General features: G+C 38.6%; 1 protein-coding gene across 2 annotated transcripts in view; it reads right to left on the bottom strand.

Moving 5' to 3' along the window:
- The window catches only part of LOC306873206 (E3 ubiquitin-protein ligase MARCHF4-like), a 53,781-nt gene extending 30,704 nt beyond the window's left edge, over positions 1–23,077 (bottom strand). Inside the window, exons 1-2 of one of the 2 annotated variants that reach the window (XM_079422318.1) lie at positions 22,782–22,873; positions 22,230–22,551 (exon numbers count right to left, since the gene is read on the bottom strand). In XM_079422318.1, coding sequence (XP_079278444.1) covers positions 22,230–22,511 — 282 coding nt within the window. In that variant the 5' untranslated portion in view covers positions 22,512–22,551; positions 22,782–22,873. Of the gene's footprint in view, positions 1–22,229 lie in introns of both variants that reach the window. The other variant, XM_079422317.1, reaches the window with a different exon arrangement.
- Positions 23,078–27,592: the final 4,515 nt, after the last annotated feature.

Here is a 27,592-nt window from a genome sequence, read left to right as displayed (position 1 = left end):
CTTGAGAGCGACTTCTGTGTAAGTTGTGTTTTATACATCTACACTACTGAAAAATTGACTTTCTTTAATCACTATTTAAAAATGTATTTAAAATATTTATAAAGGTAAGTTTTTTTTTACAATTTATTTTATATTCTTTTAAAATTAATAATAATATTTTACAAATAAATAATGAATTATAAATTCATAAATATTACATTTTTGGAGAGTCTTACCAGGTGACATTTCACAACCTAAGCTAACCTTGCCTTGTCACAACACAAAAGGTCAAATGATCTGATATTTCCTGACAAGTTTTTGAAATAATAAGCAATGAAGCAGTTCCAACATCTTCATTATTATGGCAGGACAGTGTTGTATCATCCTAACATTTTTGACAAAAATATCAAAATTAATTTTAATTGAGACTTCAAAAACATGCTCATCATAGAAGAGGTATATTCAAGCCATTTTATGTATGAATTGCATTATTAATGTATTTTTAAATACATTAATAGATCCAGTCCAAAACATGAGCATCACATCATTGACCCATCCATTAGTTGTACAAATTATTAATGAGGACCACTTAAGAGTTACTTGGGACAAGCCCCAGTGACCTTCACAAAAACTGTACCCATGGGACATCCATTTGGGAAAGATGGTTTAACAGTGTTGCATGTCTTGTTAAAAAAACTGTGTCCAGTTTGATTTCAATAGATAATAAAAACTCCAGAATCCCTTTTCAGCAGCAAAGGGACATAATTTGATTGATTACTGCTTTGCAGTTCATGTGAATCATGCATAAACCGAGACAACAAACCCACTGAAATCACATGTCTTACTGCAGGCTTAAACATTTCAAGTGCTACATGTCAAAATATCTACACAGAAGCCTCACAGCAGTATTTACGATGTTTCAAAACAGCACACGTTTCAAGCATGCCTCTAGTGAGATTTGTGTGGGTGACAAATAGTTGCCCAATCCAGCGTGTTTATTTTGAGCTCATTAAACCAGTGCAAAGTATATCTATCCATCCGGTACTATTTACACAAGAGCGAACATTCATCATAGCAAATTCCATTGTTTCATAAATAGTAACCAGACAAAATGACAGCATCTATCATTTGGCCTTACAAACACATACACATACACACACCATAATGAGGGATGATCAGATAAAAGCATCTGTTTTGTCGCTGGCAACAGTGAGCTGGGACTTGCTCACTGACTGGAGCGGCGTCAAACCGATCCCTATCGCACTGATAGAAATGACCTTTCTGTGCTGATCAGATTTGCTGCACCGTCTTTTTTAGATTGCTTCAGTTTAGCACCTAGATAAGGGATACTGAATTTCCATCAGCATAAAGTATGAATTATTTACCCACAGCGTTCTCAGAAGGAGATATTTAGGGAGAGATCAGGATGGCAACTCAAATTCTCTTCAAGTTATGCATGGTAAGAAAACGCAGATCACTACTTTGCCCTGGAGCTCTGAGGAGCTGCGCTAATGAGCATAGTTTCCAGCAGTCGGCTTGATGTCCCTCACTGAACTGACACACTCATTTAGCTCTACATGCGCAGGGTTATGTCCAACTCTTTACCATGACGCTCATTGACAAACTGTTGAAAACAGTCCCGATCTGGCTCACATTCAAGCAGCTCCAGGTACAAACTGCTGCAGTTTAAAGTTTTACTTTTTATATGTCTTTGACATACACTATATTGCCAAAAGTATTGGGTCACCCCCTTCTAATGCACATGTTTGACTACTTCAGTAATTTCTATGAGTACAAATCTTAATGTTAAAGCATATAATGATATTCTACGGAATTGTGTGCTTCTATAGCAGATATGTATAGAACACCAATGACTTGTACAGACGGGTACGGTCATTTTAGACACGTCCAAAACTGTTGCAACAGAGATGGAAATACAATTTTTAAATACATGAATTATGTTTCCATCTTTGTTGCCACAGTTTTGTTGGTGCCTTTTTCTGTTCTAAAGAAGGGGGTGTCCCAACATTTTTGTCCTAATAGTGTCTATACAAGTCACTGGTGTTTGGTGACGAGTTTTTGGCTCAAGGTCTGCATATAAAGTCACACCAGAGGTGTTCAGCTGGGATCAGGACTTAGCTTTCTGCAGACCAGTCAAGTTCTTCCACACTGACTGAATCAATCATGTCTTTTTGAACCTTGCCTTATACACAGAGACACTGTCATGTTAGAGTAGAAAAGGGTCCGGTCCAAACTGTTGCTATAAAATTAGAAGCACAGAATTCCCTAGAATATCATTATATGCTTAAACATTAAGATTTGTACTCATGGAAATTACTAAAGTAGTCAAACCTGTTCATTAGAAGGGGATGACCCAATACTTTTGGCAATATAGTATATCAAGACTAAAGGACATTGCACACCGAGTCCGAAATTTCTGTCCGTTAAAAAATAAATATGACCTCACGTTGTGTCAATCACATTTACACACTGCCTCCGAAACTTTGTCTGTCATTAAAAAAACTTGGATCAGGTTCGATTTCCTGCGTTTTCCCATCCGTAGCATGCATTTTGATAGGAAAGGATGACGAATACAAAAAAACTCATGCAAAAATTTTAGACTCAGTGCGCAAGGACCTTAAGTGGGAAAGTAAATCTTATACATTTAGTTTGTCTGTTCCTTACATAAGTGTGTTGTATGGTTTTTGAACATGTAAAATACTGTAAGTGTAAAAGTTAAATAATTTTATTTTGTTTTGTGTCAGCTATACCAATGCAAATATTTTGTCATAGACCGAATATAGGATATTAATGTATAGCTTTTCTAAGTGAGCATGGCACTAGTAATTGCAATGCTAAGGTCATGGGTTCAACGTCCATATACAAATAAACTGATAAAATGTAACTTGAATTCACTGTAAGTGACTTAGGGCCAATTTTACTAAACAGGGCAAATTAGCGCGATAGCGAAATTCCTAAATAGCGCCATTGGGCATGGAAATTTTTGCTGGTGATTTACTGACAACGCGCAAATTAAAGAACACAGACGCAACATCTCATTTCCATAATGACCAACACAATCTTCCAAGCGCAGCGGAAATTAGCGTGAGGATATGTACGCATTCAGATAATGTGTTCTTCAGGCATTTCAAATAAATTAATACTGTAAGTGTAGAAAAAATGTTCTTCTACCACGCGCTCTCTCTGTTTGCTGCGGCATCTCCTCCTAGCAACATTTCAAGCGCAAAATAGTTTAAGACATGCTTTTTTGTACATTAAATAATGACGGAAATACCAGTAATTTGACAAGTGCAAACATTAGTAAATCACATTGCGTGATTCATTTTAATACTCTCTTCCCATAAATTTTGCATCTGAAACTCCTACAAATGCATATTTAATAAGGTCAGGTGCAAAAATAACTGTCCATGCCTAATTCTTCACTGTATGTCTTTAATAATTCCTGACAGTACTATTTTAATGCAAAAAGACGGTTTGCGCTGGCTGTTAGTAAATCTGCCCTTAAATGCATAAGCAAATGCTGTGGTGTCTTCTGAGGTTGAATTTTGGATTCAAAATTAAATTTAAGATCTAGGTAGGGATACATGACCCCACTTCTCTGTGTTTCACTTCCCATTCTCATTTTAAGAGCTGCGCTCTCCGGAGGTTGCATTTGTTGGCTGCATACGTCATCATGGCTGCCTCATTTAAGAAAAGTAACAATTATATTCCAAAGTAAGAAAGAAATTATAATAATTTACACCTCACACAGAATAACAGTCAGTTTTATAATGGTTACTTTTCTGAAATGAGACATCCTCAATGACATTTGCAGCCAACAGCTGAGACAGCTATTGCTTTCAAGAAAACAAAACTCGCTCTACAGTTTCGCCTGTAAGGTGCAGAAACACCTAGCAGAAAGTCGATCATTTTTTATGGCTCTCCAATTGATTTTGATGAAATTGCTGTGCTGCTCGATACATAACTCAGCGGTGAGTTCAACAGCACACTGAGGTCATCAATTAGCAATCTGTGGTCCAGATCCAGACTGGAGTGAGCGTGTTCTGGCAACAGTTCAGATACACTAGTTTTTTAAATACATTTAGGCCTAGGTATTTGATTGCATCTCATCCAATCAAATGTGTTTATGCAAATGATTAAGCTGTAGATAAATACTCAGACAAAAATGAGGTGAGACAGAAGTTTGCCAGCTCCTGTGGACAAGGACAAAGTACCACTCAAAAAGGAAAAAAAAAAAGAAAAAAGAGAAACTGATAATAAGAATTTAACCATCAAAGAAGAATAAACAGAAGAGTTTGCTTTTATTGTCCCTGATTAAAGAGTAAAACTTGTCTCATTTGTTCTAATTTGTTCAATTAATTTCTTGTTAAGTGATAAGATGTGTGTTTGTAGGAAACCATTTTGTCGAGGAAGTGCTATTATGGATTATGGACTGCTATTTTGGTCAGCAGCAATGGTTTGAAGTTAAAATCATCTTAATGATGGATTTGTTGCTTACAAACATTGAGCTTTTCACTTCACAAATGATGGAAATACTCGTCTGAGGGCGAGTATTTTCAGCAAATTTTCATTTTTGGGTGAACCATTCCTTTAACAAGGTACAATGAAAGTGTTCAAATTTAATCTGAAAATGTTTGTTCCTTTGCCAGTTTTCTGGCCCCTGCAAGAAAGTTGTTGAAGAGCCCATGAGCATAAGGTCATATCAGTTTGTCGGCAGACCTCTTTATAAAAAACAGACTATTTTCCAGTCTAAACTTGGGCCAGACTATTCAAGGCTGGTGTAAATGTAAAGAGGACCTGATCAAAACATTTGTGTCTTTGTGTTCTCCCAAATTGACATCTACTACTTTTAAAAGTGCAAAGTGTTTCAAAGTGCATTTTAAAGTCCATTTAGTTACAGAAACAAAAGGGAACACAGCAGAAGTTTTCCGTACATTCAGAGCTTCGAATTAACTTGTATTTATAAATTAAATAAATAAAGACATAAAATACTGATCAGTTGAATAGATTTTTATCCTTTCTCATTATTTGATTATTTTATTGCCCTTGCATTGAATTGCTCACAACCCAAGATGGTTTTGGTCAGTGGATCTTGTTTCAGGACCCAGATACAGTATAACATTGAAAAACAAGTGCTGATGCAACACAAAATCAACAGGATAAGTCAAAGTCTATATTTTTGACTATATTTTTTTGTGGCCAAATTTTTGAGTTTGACACAGTCGCATGCTCTTTGACATCGACATGTAAAGCGTTTTTTCCCCTCCAGTTGATGAAACTATTTATTTTGCCATCCTTTATCATCTTTACCTTGCATTTTACTATTTGCCTGTATCATTGCTATTGCATTTTTCACTGCTGTCTGCATCAGAACAGACCTACAACACATTTCTGGATTGCTCATCAACTGGTTTCAGGTTATCATTCATTAATATTTCTGAATAATCTAGATTTATTTACTCCCTCTGACAACTGATGCAAATTCGATATGTTCATCTATTCTTAATCTCCTGTACAGGGACATAATGGCTCATAACGCACACGTGTTCACACATACACTCACACATCACTTTCCTGCTCATAATGTAACACCTACTGCAATTCAGTGTGGCAAATGATCCAGGTATAATTTGACAAGAAAACTACATAAAGCAGAACTACAGGCAAACTACTTTGAACCTTTTAACTCACTGTACCATGCCATCATGTAGTTTATCACCATATCAGAAAAATGTATTTCTCACAATTTAATATCAAAATCATTCAATATTAGTGAGGTCAATATTCATTTAATATTCATTCATTTAATATTAATAGTTGATGTGAAAAATATAGTGCTTGGTCTCAAGGAAGTCCATGGAAAATTTGAGCACAATGTATATTTTTTCAATCATTTATTTTGGCTTTAGTAAAATTACAATATAAATGAAGTCTTCAACACTTTACAATAAGGTTTCATTTATTAACATTAGTTAAAATTAACAATGAACAATGCTTCTACAGCATTTATTAATCTTAGTAATCTTAACATTTAATAATCCATTTTTAAGATTAACAGTTGTATCTGTTAACATTAATTAATGCACTGTGAACAAACTTTGTAAATTTGAATATATTTATTCATTGTTAGTTCATGTTAGTTAATGCATTAATGTTAAAACTGAGACCTTATTGTAAAATGTTACCATTAAATAAATTATTTAATTTTTAAACAACAGGTCATCTTACATTACATTTTTTGTTATAAACAAGCCTTAAAATATATCTGCCTTTACAATTTACATATTACAAAATTGCTGAAATAAACATTGCAGCAACATATTAAGGTGTGCAATTATTTTTCAGGAAATGCACGGTTAACGTAGTTGCGGGCATGTTTTGACCGCCTTACAGTTCCACATCAATTCACCAAATGATTATTAGTTATTTCAAAGGTACTTATAGCCTAAAACAAGCAAAAGATCCAAAACACACACAATGAAATTGACCAAGCCAACGATAGGATAAAAATGACTAGGGCTGCAAAACGATTAATCATAATTAATCGCATTCAAAATAAAAGTTTATGGTTACATACTGTATATGTGTGGGTACTGTGTATATTTATTATAAATACACATATGTATATATTAATGAAAAATATGTTAGATTTATATATAACATAATTATATTATACATAATATAAATTAAATATAAATATATATATACAAACAAATATATATATTTTTTTATGTGTGCATTTATATACATAATACATATAAACAGTACACACAAATATAGTAGGCTATGTAAACAAACTTTTATTTTGAATGCGATTAATCGTGATTAATCGTTTTGCAGCCCTAATGTGATAAATTATTTCCATGTTTTTACCCATGAAATTATGTTTTGTTTTTAATGGAACGTAGACGCACGGAAACACGCAGACAGAAAATTATCAGCACTGCTCTGCGAATTTATCAATAATATAGTTTTGCAGCTGAAAAGTTACATGACATTTCTCATTAGCAAGGTGGTAACGTCAATGTTCTTGAAGAAGTTAAACCAAGATGCTGCTACTGAACACTGTTGAGAGACACAGACACAGACACAAGAGCATTTTAAGGACAAAAAACCTGAAACAAATGTCATGAAATCTGTCATCTAAACAGTGTCTTGAGGTGTGGTAACCATAGAATAACCACAGTATATGTTTTTTGGACGTGAGTGACAAAGGGAACACTTAAAGTGGAAGTGAAGCAGTCAGTTAAGTTTACATTATTTAGTAAAGTGATTTCCACTTTGATTAAAAAATATATAGCGAACTTGATTAATGTAACCAATTTTTAAAAAAGGTTGTTTTGTTGTAGCTTTTGGAGCAAGGGCGCCGCCATCTTGCAGTACCACAGCGTGTGACGTCATGGGGTTGGTTCGCTCAGATGGCCAGTGAAGTAATATAAGCATTTCTTTACATTTTTAACACATGCTTGTTTTGAAATGGTGGAAGCTGACCTTGAAAGCACTGTTGAGTCCATAATAAGTGCAATTGCCTATGCATTTGAGTCAATACGGCAATGGGACCGAGCAGTAGGGATTGGAGAAGTCGTGAACCTGCTGGTTTGGGGTAAAGTGCGGATCGGAAACAATACTCGTTTACGCGAATACTCCTTAAGACTGTCATTCTGATTTGCTTTTGTGTGCATTTGCTGATGAAGGCGCGAAAGAAAGCTCAATTTGGTACTCACGTGCTGTCCGAGCCGAGCTGTGGCTTTTTGTGTGTGCGCGGTGCCACCGGCGCGAACAGAATGATATATCACAACACATGAGTACCGCATTTAAATCTCTTTCAGAAAATGTCTATCACAGCGTGTAAGTACTGCATTGAAATCTATTTCGTGCTATCTCATGCTTGAATGGCTTAAAACACTTTAATGTTTAAACTGACAAGGCTTAAAACACGTGAGAATGATAAACCTTGAGGAAGCAGCACTGGCCCGATCGTTCAGAGAGGTGATTAAACACTACGGCCTGTTAACAGCTGAAAAGCTAATTGTATTCGCAGGTAAACATAAAATATGATGCATACAACTGGTGAACCAGTCAATGTAATGCATATGTCTGAATGGTCTGAATAACAATAAAATGCGACATGAATGATACTGTATGAAGCGTTGTTTGTTTACATCAAGTTGCACCTGGCATTATGAAAACAATGTTTGAGGAGACCACGATCAAAACTTATATAGACAGTTTGATGTTGAATATTCATCCAAATGATGGTGAAAACCAAATTATTTGTGTGTTAAAATAACATTTGTGTGTTAAAAATGTAAAGAAATGCTTATATTACTTCACTGGCCATCAGAGCGAACCAACCCCATGACGTCACACGCTGTGGTACAGCAAGATGGCGGCGCCCTTGCTCCAAAAGCTATAACAAAACAACCTTTTTTCTTTAAAATGGTTACATTAATCATGTTCGTTATATATTTTTTAATCAAAGTGGAAATCAGTTTATTAAATAATGTAAAATTAACTGACTGCGTCAGGTGCTATATGTAGGATTTTGACTCTACTAAAGCATAAAAATACCATAATATGTTTGCAGATATTTAAGAAACATGCTAAGTTAACATACTTGTTTATCTGAAAGACAATGCTACAGTCAGTTATTCTCCTTTGAAAATGTGCATGCCGGCCCGGAATGTCTGTGTTTGTTATGGTTTGTGAAACCCACCCACTGCCAGTTTACCCAATTGTATTTCGGCTCGCCGGGTTGCCAGTTGGCGGAAAACACAGCGTATTTAATCTCATTCATCGTTATGTGCTCTCGTTTCTGTTGGTGTCGTTAATCTGTCGTTAATAAGTCTCCAATATTTTGAATTTGGACTGCAATACCTATTTCAACCGCTAGGTATGTAGGTTAATCCTACATACAGCACATTTAATCGACCAAGTGGATATGGGATAATCTCAAAATAGTTATATGTAAAGTATATCTGTTTATCACCACTCTGCACTAACATCAAGATTAAATCAGAAACATTTATTCTCTAGAATGAAAGGGTGGAGTGTTTCCACATCCTCTCCTTGTCAAGGTTCCACCTGTCACCTCCTCTCTGTCAGCCCTCGCTATCTCTGACACATTGGCAATGTGTGAACATTCTGTAATGTGTTTCTATCCGTCCTGACAGTCTAGGCACTCTGAGCTATTGCTGCTACTGTCATTCATTTCCTTATGTGTTTTGAAGCTGTTTATACTTCCATCAAATTAATGATACAGGCCTATAATGATAGGGTGATACCTCACACGCTCAATACAGCTGTCTACCTTCATGAAGAAGAGTCAAATTTCTCGCTATGCTGAAGCACATATGTAACATGCTTGAAGGAAGGGGTTAATAAGTGTGTGATAAGTTTTTTATTTAGCCACCATCATTTGAGTGATCATTCACAGGCGCGAACACAACCAGTGTTGGAGAGTAATTAGTTACATATAACAGCATTACGAAATTTACTTACAAAATTAATGTAACTGTAATCAGTTGTTGTTGAGAAAAATGGGTAATTAAATTAGTTACTTTTGAAAATGTTAACGATTACAAAGGGGCTTACATCTGAATATTTTCACTCACACATACAGATTTAATTGATTTCTTTCCCAAACTGCATTGACTGCTCTAAAATAAGAGACACCAATGTTTCAGGAGTTTAGGACACGGAATAGGATATATGCTTATTCGATAACTGATTTATTTCCTATTTGGGTTTATGTATATGCTTTATTTTTTAAGATTAACTGTTTTTTCCAAGGCTTTGTTAGATGCCAGTACTTCCCGCCAAAGCTGTGCAAAGATTTGATTTAAAAAACAGTATCACGGCTATTAAACTATTTCTTGTTATGATTTTAAATCTGTTTTTAACCTCAGAACGATCTCAAAGTAAAAAGAAGTGTTAAAGTTGGATTTTGTGGTTGCTGTGCTTTAAAATTTAATTATTAAAATCTTAATTCAACTGATGAAGGATTTTGAAAGTGAGTAATCAGTGCTACTGTAAGGATAACCCTGCCTGGTTTAAATGTTAACATTTGAAAACATGTTAGAAATTTAGAAAAGTAATCAAAAAGTAATCAAATGTAATCAGTTACTTCAATAAAGTAATTGAAATAGTTACACTACTTATTACAGTTTGAATAGGGTAACTTGTAATCTGTAACCTATTACATTTCCAAACTAACCTTCCCAACACTGGTCACGACTAGAGCTTAGTATAATACTGTCATTAATGCTAAACGTAAAGCATACCCATTTTATTCTTATTTCTTTTCTAGATTTCCTCGGGAGTTCTCTTCCTGGCTACTGCCACCTGCTGGATACCCATTGCAGCTGTAAGAATACTACAAATATACCGAAATTAATCTGTCAGTATATTTTATATTTCCCCACATGTCTGTTCACATATGAATGTAAGAATCAGATTAGGAATATGTCATATGCATCCAAAGAACATTTTTGAAATGTACAGTGGTCATCAGACTACATACTGTTGTCTGTAACACTGCTGATGTTGTTACTGAACTTACTGTGTGTGGATGTATGTTTGTGTCATTCCAGGAAAAGATTACCATTTCTGACTATAAACCTCTGATGAATTCTACTAAACACAAAGTTTGATATTAAGTTCTTTAACATATTTATTATAAATGAATTATTTATTACAAATGAATAACTTCGCATGGTGTGAATTTTATACATATTTTACAAGTATATGTATATGCATTTTTTAATTACTGGCTTTTTTGCTTTATTATATAGGACAGTGGAGAGCTGAGAGAAAAGTGGAGGGAGAGAGAGAGGGGAATGAGTTCGGGACATGACCCAGATCAGACTTGATCTTGGGTCCCCATGAGCACCACAGCTCCTAATATGTCATGAGTGCCCTATACACCTCTGTTTCAACAGTATATGCATCTTTACTTGTCTGTATAGTTATAGCTGTAGAGCAGGGGTGGGCAAACTTGTAGACTCAAGGGCCACATCAAGTTTTCCACATTAAGTGAAGGGCCGCATAATATGTTTATGACAAAAGAAGCTTTGATTTTGTTTATTTTTTTATTCTAAATTGACACTCACTTACTACTGTACTATGTCTACTTGTACATACATGGCATTTCTTTTCTTGTACCATCTCTACCTATTTTTATGAGCACTTTATGACACACAGATAAATTGCATTGGTGTACAAGTCTATGTATAAGACACATTTTATCATTTCATTCAGAAATAATGTAAAATAAACTAAATGTTTACAAACATTAGAAACATGTTTTTATATTCCCCACCCTCCACAAAAAAGTCCTGTAAATTTAGCAGTGTTCAGAATAGAAAAAAGAACGAAAATATAAGTAAAAAACAAACACAAATTATAGTGGCATTCACTACAAACATATATTATAAACGCCCAGCCTTAAATATTTAACGCGAAACTGAAACTAGCGGCGTGGTTGCTGAAAAATGTACAATGCAAACTCACTTGCCTTTTCTCATTCATTACCAATCCTAATGTGCACGCTTTGCGCTTGACCTTGATTGCTTTATATAAATCGCCTTGGAAATTGCAGCATGTTTCAGATGAAAAAAACCGCAATTTATAATCCAGAAAAACAGTACTATATCCATTTTCATAAAAATGTGTGTGGAAAATAGAAGAAAACATCTTTGCAAGATAATGACAAATTATTTTCATGTTTTCCCCACAAAATGACAGCACCCGTGAGCAGGAGGATAACGGGATAACACTGGCATTTGTTCTGATACTGGAAAGTCTACAGAGCATTTTTAAAACAGTTCCAATACAAGGCATTTTTCAAAACAAACAAACACTTTCACATTTTTAAAATAAGTAACTTATTAACAATTGTGCCAGTTTTGTAGTGTATATAGCTATTTTGACTTTTTATTTTGTATTCGCGGTGTCCGTCAAAAATAGACTAAGCACCTATCTTTGGCAAAGCCGCGTGGAGAGCCGCTTCTGAAACGTGCCGCGGATTGACTGGAGTGACCGCGATCCGCTCCGGTGGCCTTGTAGGAGCGGCGGGACAGTGTAAATCAGGGGTTATATACTGTACTACAGGCTACAGCGCTATCTATTGGATATTACTGATATTGCATCAAATTAGCCATTTTGGAACAACTGCTGGATGAAAACACCCGTAGTTTGCCCACTTTTGCAGATTCATATCATTTTTAAAAATCCCAAAGTTTGGACACCCCTGCCGTAGAGGTTCTGCTTTTGTGGCACATTCCTTACTTCCATTCGCTCGCCACCAGAGGTCACTTCTCCATCACATTGACTTTCACACCACACAGACTGTTAAATATTACCCTGGACTGCATTTCCCATCATTCATTGCACTAAGTACACACAGCTGTCTCAATCACTCCACCACTTCACCTGAAAGCTATTACACTCACTATATAAAACACACTCAGATGCTGTTCCAGTTGCCGAGTATTGTTCTTTGTTTAGCACTCTCCAAGTGTTAGCTGCCTTACCGAGCTATTCCGTGTTTATGTTTAGCTCCGAGTATTAGTCTGCATTTATCACTCTCCTAGTGATAGCTGTTTTACCGAGCCATTCTGTGTTTGTTTAGTTCCAGTATTGTCTAGGGTTTATCGCTCTCCAAGTGATAGCTACATTACGGAGCCCTTCCGTGTTTTCTAAGTCTAAATTTTGTTTATTTTGTTTATAGTCTCGTTTCCTGATTCCTGCCTGTGTATCTTGGATTAACCCTTGTATTGCCGTTCGGACTCTGTTTATCCCTCGTTTGGATTATTGCTCAGGTTATCGGACTACCCCTCTTCTCTAAACCTCTGGATATCGTTTGCCGATTTAAAGACCCACACCTAGAATTACTCTGTCTTGCCTATGCCATACTTGTTTGCTGTTGTTTGACTCTGCTGGTGTACATGACCATGTCTCTGAATGAAAGCCTTGCAAATGGATCCGCACGTCTCACGTCTCGTTCACCACACGAGGATCCAGCGGCTTTTCTAAGGAACCCTGGCCAGGTATGGATCCATTCGACCAGCTGCTCGACCTGAGACCAGGGAGTTCATCTATTGAGGAGTATGTCACTCAATTCTGTCAACCTTATAGTTATAGAGGAATGTGATACCGCGTCTGTGACTGAAGTGGCGGATGCACCAGAGCGCGCTCACAAAACGGCGGCGACAGCAGAGCCTGATCACAAAATGGCAGACATAACAACGGCCCATTATGTCACAGCGGTCAATCATGAGTCCATTCAAGCCTCAGTTGATCGTTATGAATCAAGCCAGGTCACAGCTTCTCGTCGTGAGTCCAACCAAGTAACAGTTGATCATCATGAATCAGGTCAAATTACTATTGATCATTGTGAGTCCAGCCAAGTCACAGTTGATCTTCATGAATCAGATCAAATTACTATTGATCATCGTGAGTCCAGTCAAGTCACAGCTAATCTTCACGAGTCAAGTCCAGTCACAGTTAATCTTCACGAGGCAAGTCACGTCTCTGCTGACCTTCCAGAGTTTCTTCACGTCTCCGCTGACCTTCCAGAGTCTCTTCATGTCTCAGCGAATCTTCCAGAGTCTCTTTACGTCACAGTTGATCATCCAGAGTCTTGTCCTGTCTGCCACACCCAGATATTCAAGGTCAGTCCTTCAGTATCCTAGTCTGGTATCCAGTGTGAGGGATGCTCCACTGGTGTCTGCACGTGCTGCTGGTATCCCCAAACCAGCTCACTTTAACCCTCCTCTTCCTAATTCCCTAATTCCACTAATTCCCCTGTCCGAATGTTGCGTTTGGGCTGCGTACACCACTTTAGAACTGCACCAGGCGATGGCACCCGCTGCCGCTTCTCCAGAGGTGGCGGTACATGCTGCAGAACCTCCCGAAGCAGCGGTGCTGGCTTCAACTCCTTGTATAGTGGTGGCGCCCAGCGACGTACTCTCAGCCTGTCGTGTCACGGTCAAAGAGACTGTTACCACTGTAGAACAGGTGGTGGAGACCGCTGCAGAACCTTCGGAGGTGTGAGTGGTATCTATTCACCAACTCTTTGTCTGTCCTGTCGCAGCCAGAAGGGCTGTCCCTGAACTCCCGTCCTGTCCTGTCACTGTTATGGAGGCCATCTGCGAATCCTCGTCCTGTCACGGCCACGAAGGCCGTCGGTGAAGGCCCTCTGTACTTGAACTGTTGTCCGGCCCTGAAAGCCCTCTGTACGGGAACTGTTGTCCGGCCCTGAACCGGCCACAGAGGCCGCTTATGAACTTTTCTCCTGTCCCGATCCAGCCGAGGAGACTACCTATGAGCTCTGTCTTGTCAATCACAGTCAAGGACTCTGTCTGCAAACTTCATAATGGTCCTGTTACTAATGAACTTGCTATGTGCCCTAGTAACCTTGTCACAGCCAAAAAAGTAACCTTTGAACACTTAACCCTGCCTGCTATGAACTCCGAAACCATGAATGAAATCTCTATTTGCTCTATTTCTTCTGTCTTCGCCAAAGACTGGTGAACTATCTGTCGGTCCTGATTTGGTCATTGAGTCTGTTGTTGAACCATCCATCTGTTCAGTTTCTATTAATGGCTCAGAGTATGAATTATCTGTCTGTCCTATATCAGTTATTTAAATGTCTACCTATCCAGCTTCAGTTTATTCATCTAATTTTGAGCCATCCGTCTATCTTCTATTAGGCCATGAATCTTTTAGTGAACTACCTGCCAGTCCAGTTTCCCTTAATGAGCCTGATTATGAACTGCCAATCCGTTCAGTCTCAGTCAGTCAGCCTGTTTTTAAACTGTCTTCCTGTTCAGTTCCAGTAAATGAGTATGATTTTAAACTGTCTGTCTTGCCAGCTTCTATCACTGAACTGTCTACCAATTTAGTACCAGCCAATGCATCCAATTGTGAACTGTATGTTGGTTTAAATTCTGCAGTCAAATCTGAGTCAGACTTATCCGTTTGTCCAGTCTCTTCTAAGGAACCTGAATGTGAAGTGTCAATCTGTCTAGTTTCAGTCTATGAGCCTGATTTTTGAATTGTCTGCCTGTTTGGTTTCAGTCAATGGACCTGATTATGAACTGTCTACCTGTCAAGTCTCAGTCAGTGAGCCTGGTTGTGAAATGTCTGCTTGTTCAGTGGGCGCCAGGGAAACTGTTGATGTATTTCTTGTATTCCCGGCCTCGGTCCATGAGACCGTAAATGCTATGTCTGTCTCTTGTGTCTCAGTTTTCCCTAGGCTCCAATCTCTGCTGTGGGTTCCTGATCCGTCTCGGTGTTCTCCTGTTCCGCCGTGGTGGTCCCCTGATTCGTTGTGGTGTTCTCCTGATCCGCCGTGGTGCTCTTCTGATCTGTTGTGGTGCTCTCCTGCCCTGTCTCATTCGCACTGGTGGGCTCCTGCTCTGCCGTGGAGATCTCCTGCCCTGTCTGCTCGGCACTGGTGGGCTCCTGCCCTGTCTGCTCTGCCGTGGAGGTCTTCTGCCCTGTCTGCTCCGCACTGGTGGGCCCCTGCTCCGTCTGCTCCACCATGGAGGTCGGCTGTCTGGCTCTGGTGGTCTTCTGCTCTGCCGTGGGGATCCTCGGACCCGTCTGATCTGCTATGGTGGTCATCAGCTCCGCCCGTTCTGCCGGCTCCATCATGGTGCCCTGTTCTGCCTCAGTCCCAAGGTCTTGCACCTTTACATGGACCTGGCCCTCCGTCCCTCCGTCCCTCCCCCTGTTCCGCCTCCGCTCCACCGCACTCCTGGATTGTGTAATCCCTCGTTTGGATTATTGCTCAGGTTATCGGACTACCCCTCTTCTCTAACCCTCTGGATATCGTTCGCCGATCAAAGACCCACACTTGCCCTAGGATTACTCTGTCTTGCCCATGCCATACTTGTTTGCTGTTGTTCGACCCTGCTTGTGTACATGACCACGTCTCTGAATAAAAGCCTTGCAAATGGATCCCCACGTCTCATGTCTCATTCACCGCATTAGTTACCACAACAAATAATTGCTTTTTGTTTTTTTTACGCAAAAATGGAGGTTTTTAAAGCAGAAATGTGAAACTTGTAATTTTAGAAAAGCACTTTAGATTAATTCTTCTGCTAAAACATTGCCATTGTAGATAGATACTGGATGTAGAAACCATGTAAAATCAAATTAACATGCATACTGTTTATGTCTGTGACTTCTTTTGAAACAGTGAGTTTTTTTTTTTTACATTTATTGATTGACCTCATTTACATTAACTGCTTCACTGTAACACAAATTTCTACTTTTTGTAAAGGAAAAAAAGGTCCCTATTTACATTATGAAATCTATTCATTGAGCGAAACCTGGAATAATCATTTAAAATGTATTAAAAAGAAAATCTTCATGGCCAAATCTTTGCTATGATAAAATACTAGCCTTGATAGAATACTAGACTTACACTATAATTCAAATTTGGGGCCAGTAAATTTTTTGGGGGGGATTTTGAAAGGACTACAAGAAAACATTAATATTGTGAAATATTATTAAACTTAAAAATAAATGTGTTCTACGTGAATCTACATTAAAATGTAATTTATTCCTGTGATGCAAAGCTGAAATTTCAGCATCAGTGTCACATAACCATTCAAAAATCATTCTAATATGCTGATTGACTGCTCAAGAAACATTTCTTCTTCATTGTACTCAATGAAGTACAATGAAGTCATTGTACATTCAAGTCATTGTACTGCTTCATATTTTGTGAAAAATATCAAAAGGATTCTTTAAATAGAAAGTTCAACATTACATATCTTTACTGTCACGTTTGATCCTTTTAATGTGTCCTCGCTAAATAAAAGTATTAATTACAAAAATAAAAAAACATTTGAATAGTACTGTATTAAACATCCTAAACATGAAAAGATATGTATAAAAGTCAAAGTCCATAAGTAAAAAAGGATTTCAAAATTTTACATGAACCAGTTTTAATGAGAACACACCTCTAGGTTTTAAGTATGCATTCACATTCATGCAATAATTCACGCAACAAGCAGCTGAATGTTTTACAAAGTAAAAACAGCTGGATTTTGCTTAAAAAAACACACTCTTCTGGTAATTGGCCCAGTTATCCAATTACTGTTATGTTTATATGTGTATTGTATGTTCTGTGTCAAGGCCATTTACACTGCTGGATCTGTCACTTCCTCTCTCTTTGAGAGGATTAGATTTTCTTACGAGACTCCAGGTTGACAAACACAGTATGAATGTGTGTGTCATTTCATCCGTCATGAACAAACTTCAATTAACAGGATTACCATGTTAGGCCTTAATCTCAGCACTAGTCTCTGTTCTAAACAGATTACATTAACTTTGGGAAAATCTGCATCTTTGATGTTATGATCAGTTATGATACCTGTGTCAAATGCTGGCGCTGCTATTCAGATTCACTCGACTTGATTCATCAGTGATCAAATATCCATACTGCAGAGCATTAAAAATTGAATGCAGCTAATTCCCAGCGTAAAGTCCCTCTGATTTCATTTGACATGCATTATGAGTCTAATCCGAGGACATGGAGATTTTGGAATTGAATGTACATCTATTTGTCGAGTTAATTCATATTCACTTGATTTGTTCTACACTAATTATACATAATCACTGATGGTTTGGGGTTGTAATGATCTGTTGTGCAGCAGAGATGTGTGATGGGAGATCAGAGTGCGACTCGTCAGAGTCGGAGAAGAGGCCACTTTATCTAATTGTGGTACTAAAGCAGAACTATCAATACAATCTGAATGGCTGATCCTATATACATAACCCCTTACAGCCCTCGGCAGTGAGCGCAGCCTTAATTTATTGCGCTGGATGTTAGGTCAGCGTTACACAGCAGCCAATTAATGGGAGCCGAAAGAAACGAGCCCTCGGTAAGAACCGAGCATGGTGTTTTATAATAAGAAGGATGCACTACCTATGCATGACTTTGTGAGTTAAAGAGGCACGAAGGGACAGAAAATAAGGAGAGAACCAGGAAAAGAGACAGCAAGCCTAGGCCAGTGTGAGAGGGAGAGAAATGAAAGAGAGAATCCTTGTAAACGGCCCTGAGCGGCGATAAAATAAATAGTATTTCCTGTCATTAGCATACTTGAAAGGTGGTGAAAAAGCGAGACAGTGAGAGAGAAGTGCAGTTTTTTTGCTTTTTGCATTGGACTGTGTGTAATGTGCTTTCTAAAAGAGTAATGCAATGCAAATTTTAAGTGATTCTTTCTGCCGGGTTTACCTTTCCGTGTTTCCTAGTTTAACCGTGTTTTGATCTTTGGACTGTTTTCTTGTTTGTTGATTGATTGCCGCCTGCATTGGCCACTGCCAATTTATTGGAGTACTCTTTTGCCTCTGCCTTGGATTATTCTGTTTGCTGGTGCTCGACCCTACCTGTTTTGACCACGTCTGTTAATAAAGCCTTGCATTTGGATCCTCCAACTCCGTTGTCATGCTCACCACGTTACAAACACATTGCATTACACCAAATACACAAAATAATGTTATTTTTAGCATCATCATATGACCCCTTTAACACGATTATCAACACTATTGCCAGTGTGATATTACTTAAAAGTGTATTGAAACAGTCCAAGTTTAATCCACTAATCAGGCATCACAGCTGTCTGAGAGGCATTTCTCACTGTATTGCCATTATTATGAAGGGTACAGCTGTAACAAAGTACAGCTGTAAAACATATTTCTCATGCAAGCTCAAACTGTCATCATCCATGTGCACATATACATCAGCCTTCTTTCTCTACGTATCTCTAAAATTCCTTGTTTTTATTATTTTTATTTCCATGTTTTTATTGATTTTTGATGTCTATTTTACTTTCTTTTATGTAAAGCACTTTGAATTACCACTGTGTATGAAATGTGCTATATAAATAAACTTGCCTTGCCTTGCCTTGCTTTGCCTACGTTAAAAATCTGAAGCATGTTTTTTAATTTTTTGCTAGAGATATTTATTCTGGTCACTTTTTCTGCAGTAAAAGGTAAACAAACTTTAGGCCTACTCAGGACCCAGACACTACTACTCAGACACTGACTCTCATTTTGGAGTGACAAAAAGGCACAGCATGGCCACACAAATCTACATTCACTGTTGCTTGTGCATTAAATTATTTGAAAGGAATCTGAGTCATGCTGACTATGTCAGTTTCAGCTATTTTTCACTATTGATGTATAATAACAACACTTTCAAAATACTGTAAATTAAAGCTTTTATATTTCTTCTGGTAACACTGATGTGACCATGTTTCATGTCAATGACATGTTAATGTGGGTCACACAGGGATTTTACATCGTCAGCATTCTACAACACCAAAGCACTGAACGTTAATTTTGAAAGAGAGAGAGAAAGAGCAAATGGAATAGAAGGAAAGAATGTGCGAACATTTAGAAGAGGTTAGGTACAGAAGACAAAAAGTTCTTTCACACCTAACCACCCCCTCCACCACATGTTTTATTCTATAAATACTCTTTAAATTTCTTTGATTTAGTAAACAACGTAATAGATAGTGATATATATGTGTCTTTTTGGTCTAGGTAAAATGAGACCAAACCACTTTGGCCAAAATGTATTGGCATTTTCACAGGGCATTTTGTCAATTTCTATTTCTGCAGTATCACTCTTGGTAGCCCCGTTTACTGTGAAATCTTATTGGTCCAAAATCCCAGTAATAATTAAACATCAAATATGTTCCCACCCATTGGCTGTTATTAGTATTGTGTTCAAGCTGCGAGATAAACACATGAATGCCACCACAAAGTGTGCAATATTCTTTTGGGTTCATTGTTGACTGACAAATTACTTATAAAGACACAGAAGAAAGATTTAACTAAGTATAAAAACCAAAGAAGACACAAGTCCCCTTCATACAGTTTAATAATGCTACTCTAAATAACTGATTTAGTCTGTGTCTTGTCCAATAACATGGGCATGTTGCCCAATTATTCTCTCTGATGAAGGTGAAATGATGTCCATGTAAGTGGCTTCTCACAACAGGGTGCAAGATTTATGCTACTCAAATCACCTCCAGCATCTGTGACAATACATTTCTTGTTTTCACACTGATTAAAATGAGACCATAGGAGGTCCAGGGCATTTTTCCTCAGTGGTTTTGTGGATGAGAGAGAGGAAGTGAGTGGAGAAAGAGAAAACTATCATTTCTTTTCCCAAGTATGTAATTGTTCCTCCGTGTTTTGTGTACACAAGAGAGGAACTGTTCTCACCCTCCCTGATGGGTTTAGGGGAACAGGAGACATTCCTTATCTACTCCTTGGGGTTCTGAAAGTGAAAGAAAAAGGGAGAGGCAGCTGGAAAAAGTCAAAGCATACAGTGGAGAGGAGAGTGAGAAAGAGAGGGAGTGTGTGCCTGGACTGGAGACATATACACAGCTCAGTCAGAGCGAAGAGAATCTCCTCAGTCCCATCTGTTCTCTACACAGCTCTCATTACACTCACAGGCCCATCCATCAGCCCGCAGCCACACAACTCTGCCACAGCCCACATTAATGGAAAGAGGAAAGAGAAAGAGACGTGGGGTAAGTGAAAAGGAGAGAGACAGGAAACAACTGAGAGAGAGAGAGAGAGAGAGAGAGAGTGACAGAACGTGGGGGAGAGAAAGAAAAAATAAAACAATTTCACATGCATTTACAGGCTAAATTGGCCTGTAAAGAGGAGAGAGCAATAAACTCTCTGATGCTAAAAATGCAAAACTATCCTACAGCATATGATCTCGAAACAAACAGATGAAACAAGGCCAAATATCAAACTGGTCAACAGAGGTGTCCGTATGCCAGTCATATAATGTTCTGCTCTATCTTTGATCAATGTTTTGTGTTCAAACCCTTGACCTTTCAGTCATGTGGTGCATTCCATTAGAACAAATCACCTAGCTGTGGATAAATGCCACTGTCATAAAACCACTGGGGCAGAGTAACAGTTAGATTTATGGTACAAATCACTTCAAGAACAGCAGCAATGATGAGGAATCTCACTTGCAGTATCCAGACACATTTGGATAACAAAATATCAAGTGTAATGGGAAGAAATTCATTGCTAGACCAGAGTGCTTTTCTCAAAACTACCTTCACTTTCATTTTTCCCATTACTTTTGCAAACTGCACTTTTGGTGATTATGAAGTCAAATCTGACCTTTTTCTTCTGTGGGAAAAATTATTAAAATTAAAAATTAAAAAATATATTTTTGAAAATGTGAGAGCTTTTTTATTTATTCAATGAAAGTCAATGGGATCCAATGTTTTGACTTTTTTTGATTGGACAAAAACAGTTCTTTGAAATATAAGTCATACAATAAGTAATACAGATTTGGAACATCATGAGATTTAGAACCGTATGAGAAAATGCTATATTTTCTTTTGGGCGAACTACCCCTTTAACTATGCCTATAGTGTCCACTAAGAAAGTATCCAAATTTATTTGCATTAGTTTTGAACAGTATTATCTACTTCTCTTATGAGATACTGTGCTTTAAAATGTGCATGTGCTATCATTTTGCAAAATAAATGCCATTGATTTAATATTAAATTATGTAATCTAGTCACATTTATAAAAATTTTTTTTGTGTGTGTGACAAACGTTTTTTTGTCTTTGTTTTGAACAGTATATCTTTTATAGTGGAATGTTGCATGAAAAGCTTGTGCTTTCTGTTTTTAAAATAAATGCCACTTTGCAGTCATACATTTTTAAGTCTGATTTAAGTAATACTTCTAAGTAATTTTGAATATCAACTGATTTTTTTTTTTTTGTGCAACGTGCACTTCTTTCTTTAAATACATGGCTCTTGTTTTGACATTTCATCACGCAATGCAATGCCACACATACATTTTAGCTTAAGTGTCCAAATACTTTTTGAGTCCACTGTATATGCAGAGACATTCATGCAGTGCAAGACCTGTGAAAATGTTCTATAAGAAAATCTTTGTTTTCATCCATTTAATGTGACACAATAATTGCTGTCAGAGTTTCAGCTCGATTTTCTTCATCAGTAATTACATTTTTAAGTGGTCTTAAAAGTGCAATGAACTTATCACTGCAAGGTGTCACTTAGGCACCACCAGAACCTAGACTTTTTAATTACAGCAGGTGGAATTGTCAAAGTGTAGTATACTGTATGGACAAATAGGTGCAATAAACAGTCCCAATACATTCACCTCACACAAAAGTGTAGCTGCACGTGGACTCCTTACCTGCTCTGGGCCCTGAAAACAGATCCGACACAAAGGAGTCCTGACTCCACTGTCCGTGCAGCTGTTCAGAGATAACCTCTCGTCCAGCTTCTCCTTAGAGCAATCCTCGGATGAGCTGCAGCAGTCCAGCGTCCTCGGCGAATCCACCCCGCTATGAGTCCAGTCTTCGCTCCCTCGTGTGTCCGCAGCTTCACCTGCTACCGGCTGATAATGCCCGTTGGCTAAAGAGTTGCTATCCGTGGCGCTGCTCGTCGCATTGCCGTCCCCGTTTAGTTCGTTCATGGGTGTGAAGGCAGGTGGAGATGCCGACGGTGCAGGTGGCCTGAGTAGGAAAACCTTCAGGTCACTGAACAAGACGCAACAGCGGCCTTTCTGCTTGCCCTGGCGGCGCAGCATCGGTCTCAGCAATCCCCAACACCATACAATGACACCGATAGCCAACAACATGTGCCCGTCTAATGAATAATGGAAAGGCGGTCTATGTTTTTAAACGGCCTATGATGCTAAGGCTATCTGTTACTGGACTCCAGCAGGTCACATAACAGAACTTACTGTTTGGTTTCCAACGAGGAAAGACACCTGTCTTCAGTCTCGTGAGCAACACCGCTTTCTGCTCACCTCGCCCAAACTGACGGTTTGGACACGGAGAAGGTGTTTACTTTCAACAGTTATTATTCTGAGAAGTACATCATCGCGCTCGTGTTTCCATTGAGAAGCTGACGATTGCACGCACGTGTAATAGTAGCTGTCAAAAGCGGTAACCCTTTAGTAACCCTGTTCGTAACCTAATGTTGATTCAGTCGTCTCGAGTACCTCAAGAAAACTAGTTGATTCAGATGTTACCACGTAAAGCACATTAGGTTACCTAATAAAACAGTTTACAGGGTCATACTGAGGGTGTTCACAATTGGGCTTACAAATACTCAAATCGCACATTTGCGAACAAATAACCTGATTTGAACGAAAAATATCGGGGATTCCCGCGAACAGCTTCTGACAAAGGAGCTCCTACCCTGAGGTACTCTTGCCAGTGGCATCTATTCATCAAAAGCAGGAAAACAGAAATGCAGGCTATTCGTCAGCAGAGCCAAACAAATGGCAGCCTTGGTTTGTCTAATAATTAAACAATTTGAAGTCTACGATACAAACAGAACACAATTTCTATTCTCCAGTTCACACCCTCCTCGCTTATTAGCCATCATCCAAATGCGACTACCGTGTAATGGTGTTAATGTGAACGCAAAGTGTGTTGCGTGAAACCAAATCCAGCCACAATCTTGCCAATTATCCAGCAATTGTCCTTGGCGTTCATCTCATGTTTCAGGTCCGACCGCTTACAAATGCATCCCGCACAAGTCCCCCTCTGAAAGATATAAGTGCCAGCGTCTTGTTAGTGCAGGCAGCCTATCTCCTTAAACACCCAGCCCTTGTTGCAGAAATCCCAAGGCAGTTTAGCTCACTGTCCCGTGTAATGTCAGACATGTCTTTCGAAAATCAGTCCAGAGAAGAAACAGATTCGCTTTCGACGATGAAGAAATATTTTTACCATCCACAGTCCGTCGTTTTGTCACATCCAGCGCCTTCTTTCTTTGAATCAAATTGCTGGTAAAATACTGAAGTGGTTCCTGCGTGGTGAAGCGTTGCGGTTAATGCGACGGTAGGCGTTGTGCTGATCTATCTAACACGAGTTGTTTTGACGATAATCAGTAAAGCCGGAGGATGCTGCTCTCGCTGCGGCTTCAGCACCATGTTGCCCGGGACAGCTCCCAGCCGCGGGCCCGTCCCCCTCCGAGAGTGTGATGCAAGCAAATCACGTCCTTACAGTTTGCGCTACGTTATAAATAAAGAGCTCAGTTTCATCCGCCCGGGAATCCAGTGGGATTCAAATCCAGCTTTTGAAACGTGAAGTTTTCTAATTCAAACCTGAGGAGATCGTTCTTGTAGTCTGCATTTCTCATGCATCCGAGCCACAGACCGATTTGGTTTCAGCTCTCATCATGTGAGACCTGCTCACAAGCACATGTGTTTCTAGGTCAGTGTTACCAGCGTTCCCCCTCTGAGACGATAAACCCGATGAACTCCACCGCAGAAGATATCAAGTAAACGTTGGGCAGACATGAACTCCACAGCTGCAATTGCTGCATGGCATTTTCCAGCATACATTCCCGCCGTGGGAGATGACAGGAATCAGACTTTGAAATGATTGAGTCTGATTGCAGCTCTGAATTTTCACTGGGAAAAATTGTTAAACTTAAAGTGAAAAAAGTGGTGACCTTCAATTGTTATCTTAAAGAGATTTTTTTTCCCTATCTGATTTAAGCCATAAAATGTACTTTTGTTGGCATAAGTTAACGCATAGGCTTGTTCTGCATGTTAAATAATATTGTTTACTTGAATAAAATAAGTCAGACTTGAATAAAACATTTTACTCATAAGACCATTTTAGGTTACCATTTTTTTTTTCTTCAAATTATATAATACTGATTACCAACCTATAAGCTATTCAATTCTGTTTGTTACTGTAAAATGCACTGATAATGATGCAGGTGGTATAAAAGATGGCCACATGATGACATAAAGTTCATAAAAATTTGTCTTTCCAGCAACTGTGATAATAACAATGTTATGGGTGTATGCTACAGGAGCGGACGACGAAGGCAGGTTTACAAATAATAGTCTTTTAATAGTATCTCACAGAAGGAACAGGAAATCCAGGAACATCAAGTAGCAAAACACAGAAGTAAACGTTTAATAGCGGACAAGGGAACAGGGGAGAACACAGGCTTTAAAGGCTAGACACAATCAAGGGAGAACAGAAACAGGTGTGGAGCTTATTAACTAATAATCATGGGAACAAACTAGGAAGTCTGACTAGACATAACTAAACAAAAACAGATCAGGACCGTGACAGTTCGCCCCCTCCCGGAACGGTGCGTCCTCGCGCCGAAAAACAGACCAACAGAGGAGGGAGGGTGGGGGTTCAGGAGGCGGGCATGCAGTGGGATAGAGACAGGCAATAGAACAAAGGCATAAACAAAAACAGTCCAAAAAATGAGTCCAAGGGGGAGTGGAGGGTGGGAGGAACCAGGAAGGAGCCTAGAGCAGGAGGAGCCCACGGCGGAGTCGACGGTGGGAGGAGCCATGTTGGGGATGGGACCGCCGACACCAGGGGGCCGACTGACGGAGATGACGCCGGTGGAGTAGGAGCCCAGGTTGGAGCTGAGCAGCCGCAGAGCCAGGGTGACACCGAGGCGAGGCGGAGCCGGCGGCTCAGGCGAGTGAGGGGGAGGCGGGGATCCTGAATGACACGGTGGAGCCAGAGTGACAGAGGATGAAGGTGGAGCCGGAGGGAGGGAGGAGCCCGACGGAGCCAGAGGAACGGAGGGATGAAGCAGAGCTGGAAGAGTGGAGTTCCGTGGAGTAGGCAGGGGGACAACTGACCAAGGCGGAGCCGGAGGGACGAGGGAGCCCGGTGGAGCTGGTGGAATGAGGGGCAACGGTGGAGACGAGGGAGCCAAGAGCCAAGGTGGAGCCGATGGGTCGGAGGGCCAAGGTGGAGTCTGGGTCTCGAAGGGTGGAGGCGAAGACTGGGGAACCTCCAACCCTGAGGACGCTGGTCGGAACCAGCAGGGGCTCTGGAGAGCATGGGGAGGTGGGTGGGAGCACGGGAAAGGGAGAAGCCAGAAATCCTCCTCACACAAACAGTTCAACAGCTCATAATATAATATTGTTTAATATTGTAAAAAATATTGAAATATTGTTCATTTGGGAGTCACATTTGTGTTGTTCAAAACTGACTGGAGGCCATTAATGAATATACCATATTTCACTTCAATAATGTTTTTTTATTTAATATTTTGCATTTTGAGTGTATTTCATGTTACTTACATTCATATCTAAATTATGGACTATATTCAGTATATATTGTCCAATATTTTACAATTTTCATGTAAAATATTGTTTAATATTAAACAATATAATATTGTTTAATATCAAACAATATTTTACATGAAAATTGAATTTACTGCCTTTTAAAGAACAATATAATTTTTATCATATGGTAACTTAGAATCAATCAATACTTGTTCCATTAAAATTACTAACTATTTTTCTACAGTGCACTGAAAGTTTTGCCAGATATGTCATTCATCAGGCAATATTCAGTTTTATTGATCAATAATATGATTTCATATCATTAAAATAATCTGAAAAATTAGGTTACACCAACAAAAGTAATTTTAAGGGTTAAATCATGTAGTTCCTTAAGGTAACAGCTGCCTATTATTTTTTAATTGACAGAAAATCTGTTATAAATATTATACTGACCAAATGATAAAATAAACACTCTCGGTCAAGTAAATTCTACTTATAAAAGAGTATGGATTTTTCTTGTAGGGCAAAGGATTGTCCAAGTAGTGCAAAGTATAAATTCCTCTACAAGTTGAGACATTTGAGGGAAATACACAGAATAGATAAAGACATTTGTCTTGCAGAAACACTAACCGTCCCTGGCAGACTGGCCTGTATCTTTCACTGGCTGTGATCCATTTCACCCATGATTTGAAGGAGAAATTCAACTTGGAAATCTCAGCATTTCTGCTGTACGCGCCAAGAAGTTCCCTTTTCTCTTTGTGCTCAAAAAGACAAAACAAAAATTTGATATTTAAACATTTCTTGGGAATTCTCCCTTGGGTTTCAGGAATTTCATTGGTTATTTATCTTAACAAAGGGCACAGGCATTTTAAATAAATTCATAGATTTAAATATCCCATGAGAATCCTGAGCTAACTGGCTTCGGGATACTACTGGCATTCATTAACACAATATTGAAAAAATGATTTTAACAGCACTCAGCAAAGTAGCTAAAATATGTATGATATGATAAAAGTATGATATTTACAGCATCTAGTATCATTTTGTTGAGACAATATTGTTTCACAGTTAATTTGCTTTTGTTTTATTAACTAGTTTGATAGTTTAAAATGAAAATTTGCCAAAAATCTACTCACTCTCAGGCCATCCAAGATTTAGATGAGTTTATTTCTTCATGGGAACAGATTTGGAGATATTTAGAAAATTATTATAATTTTTTTTTTTTGTGATCACTTGCTAACCAGTGAATTCTCTATAGTGAATGGGTGCCTTCAATGAGAGTCCAAACAGCTCACAATATTCAATAATCAATTACTGAAGTAAAAAAAGAAAGAAAAAAAAAGGGAAGTGAAGAGCTATCATTGTTGTTGCGTCTGACCAAAATATGAGTCCAGCTTTTCATGCTGTTCTCGTCTTAATCAGGAGAGAAATATGCACAGATCAAACACTGCTTACAATTGAAAACAGTTCTAAACAAATATGTTGGTGGA

Source organism: Barbus barbus, assembly GCF_936440315.1.
Source record: "Barbus barbus genome assembly, chromosome: 7".
Taxonomy (NCBI): Eukaryota; Metazoa; Chordata; class Actinopteri; order Cypriniformes; family Cyprinidae; genus Barbus; species Barbus barbus.
This window is presented reverse-complemented; position numbering and strand designations above follow the sequence as displayed.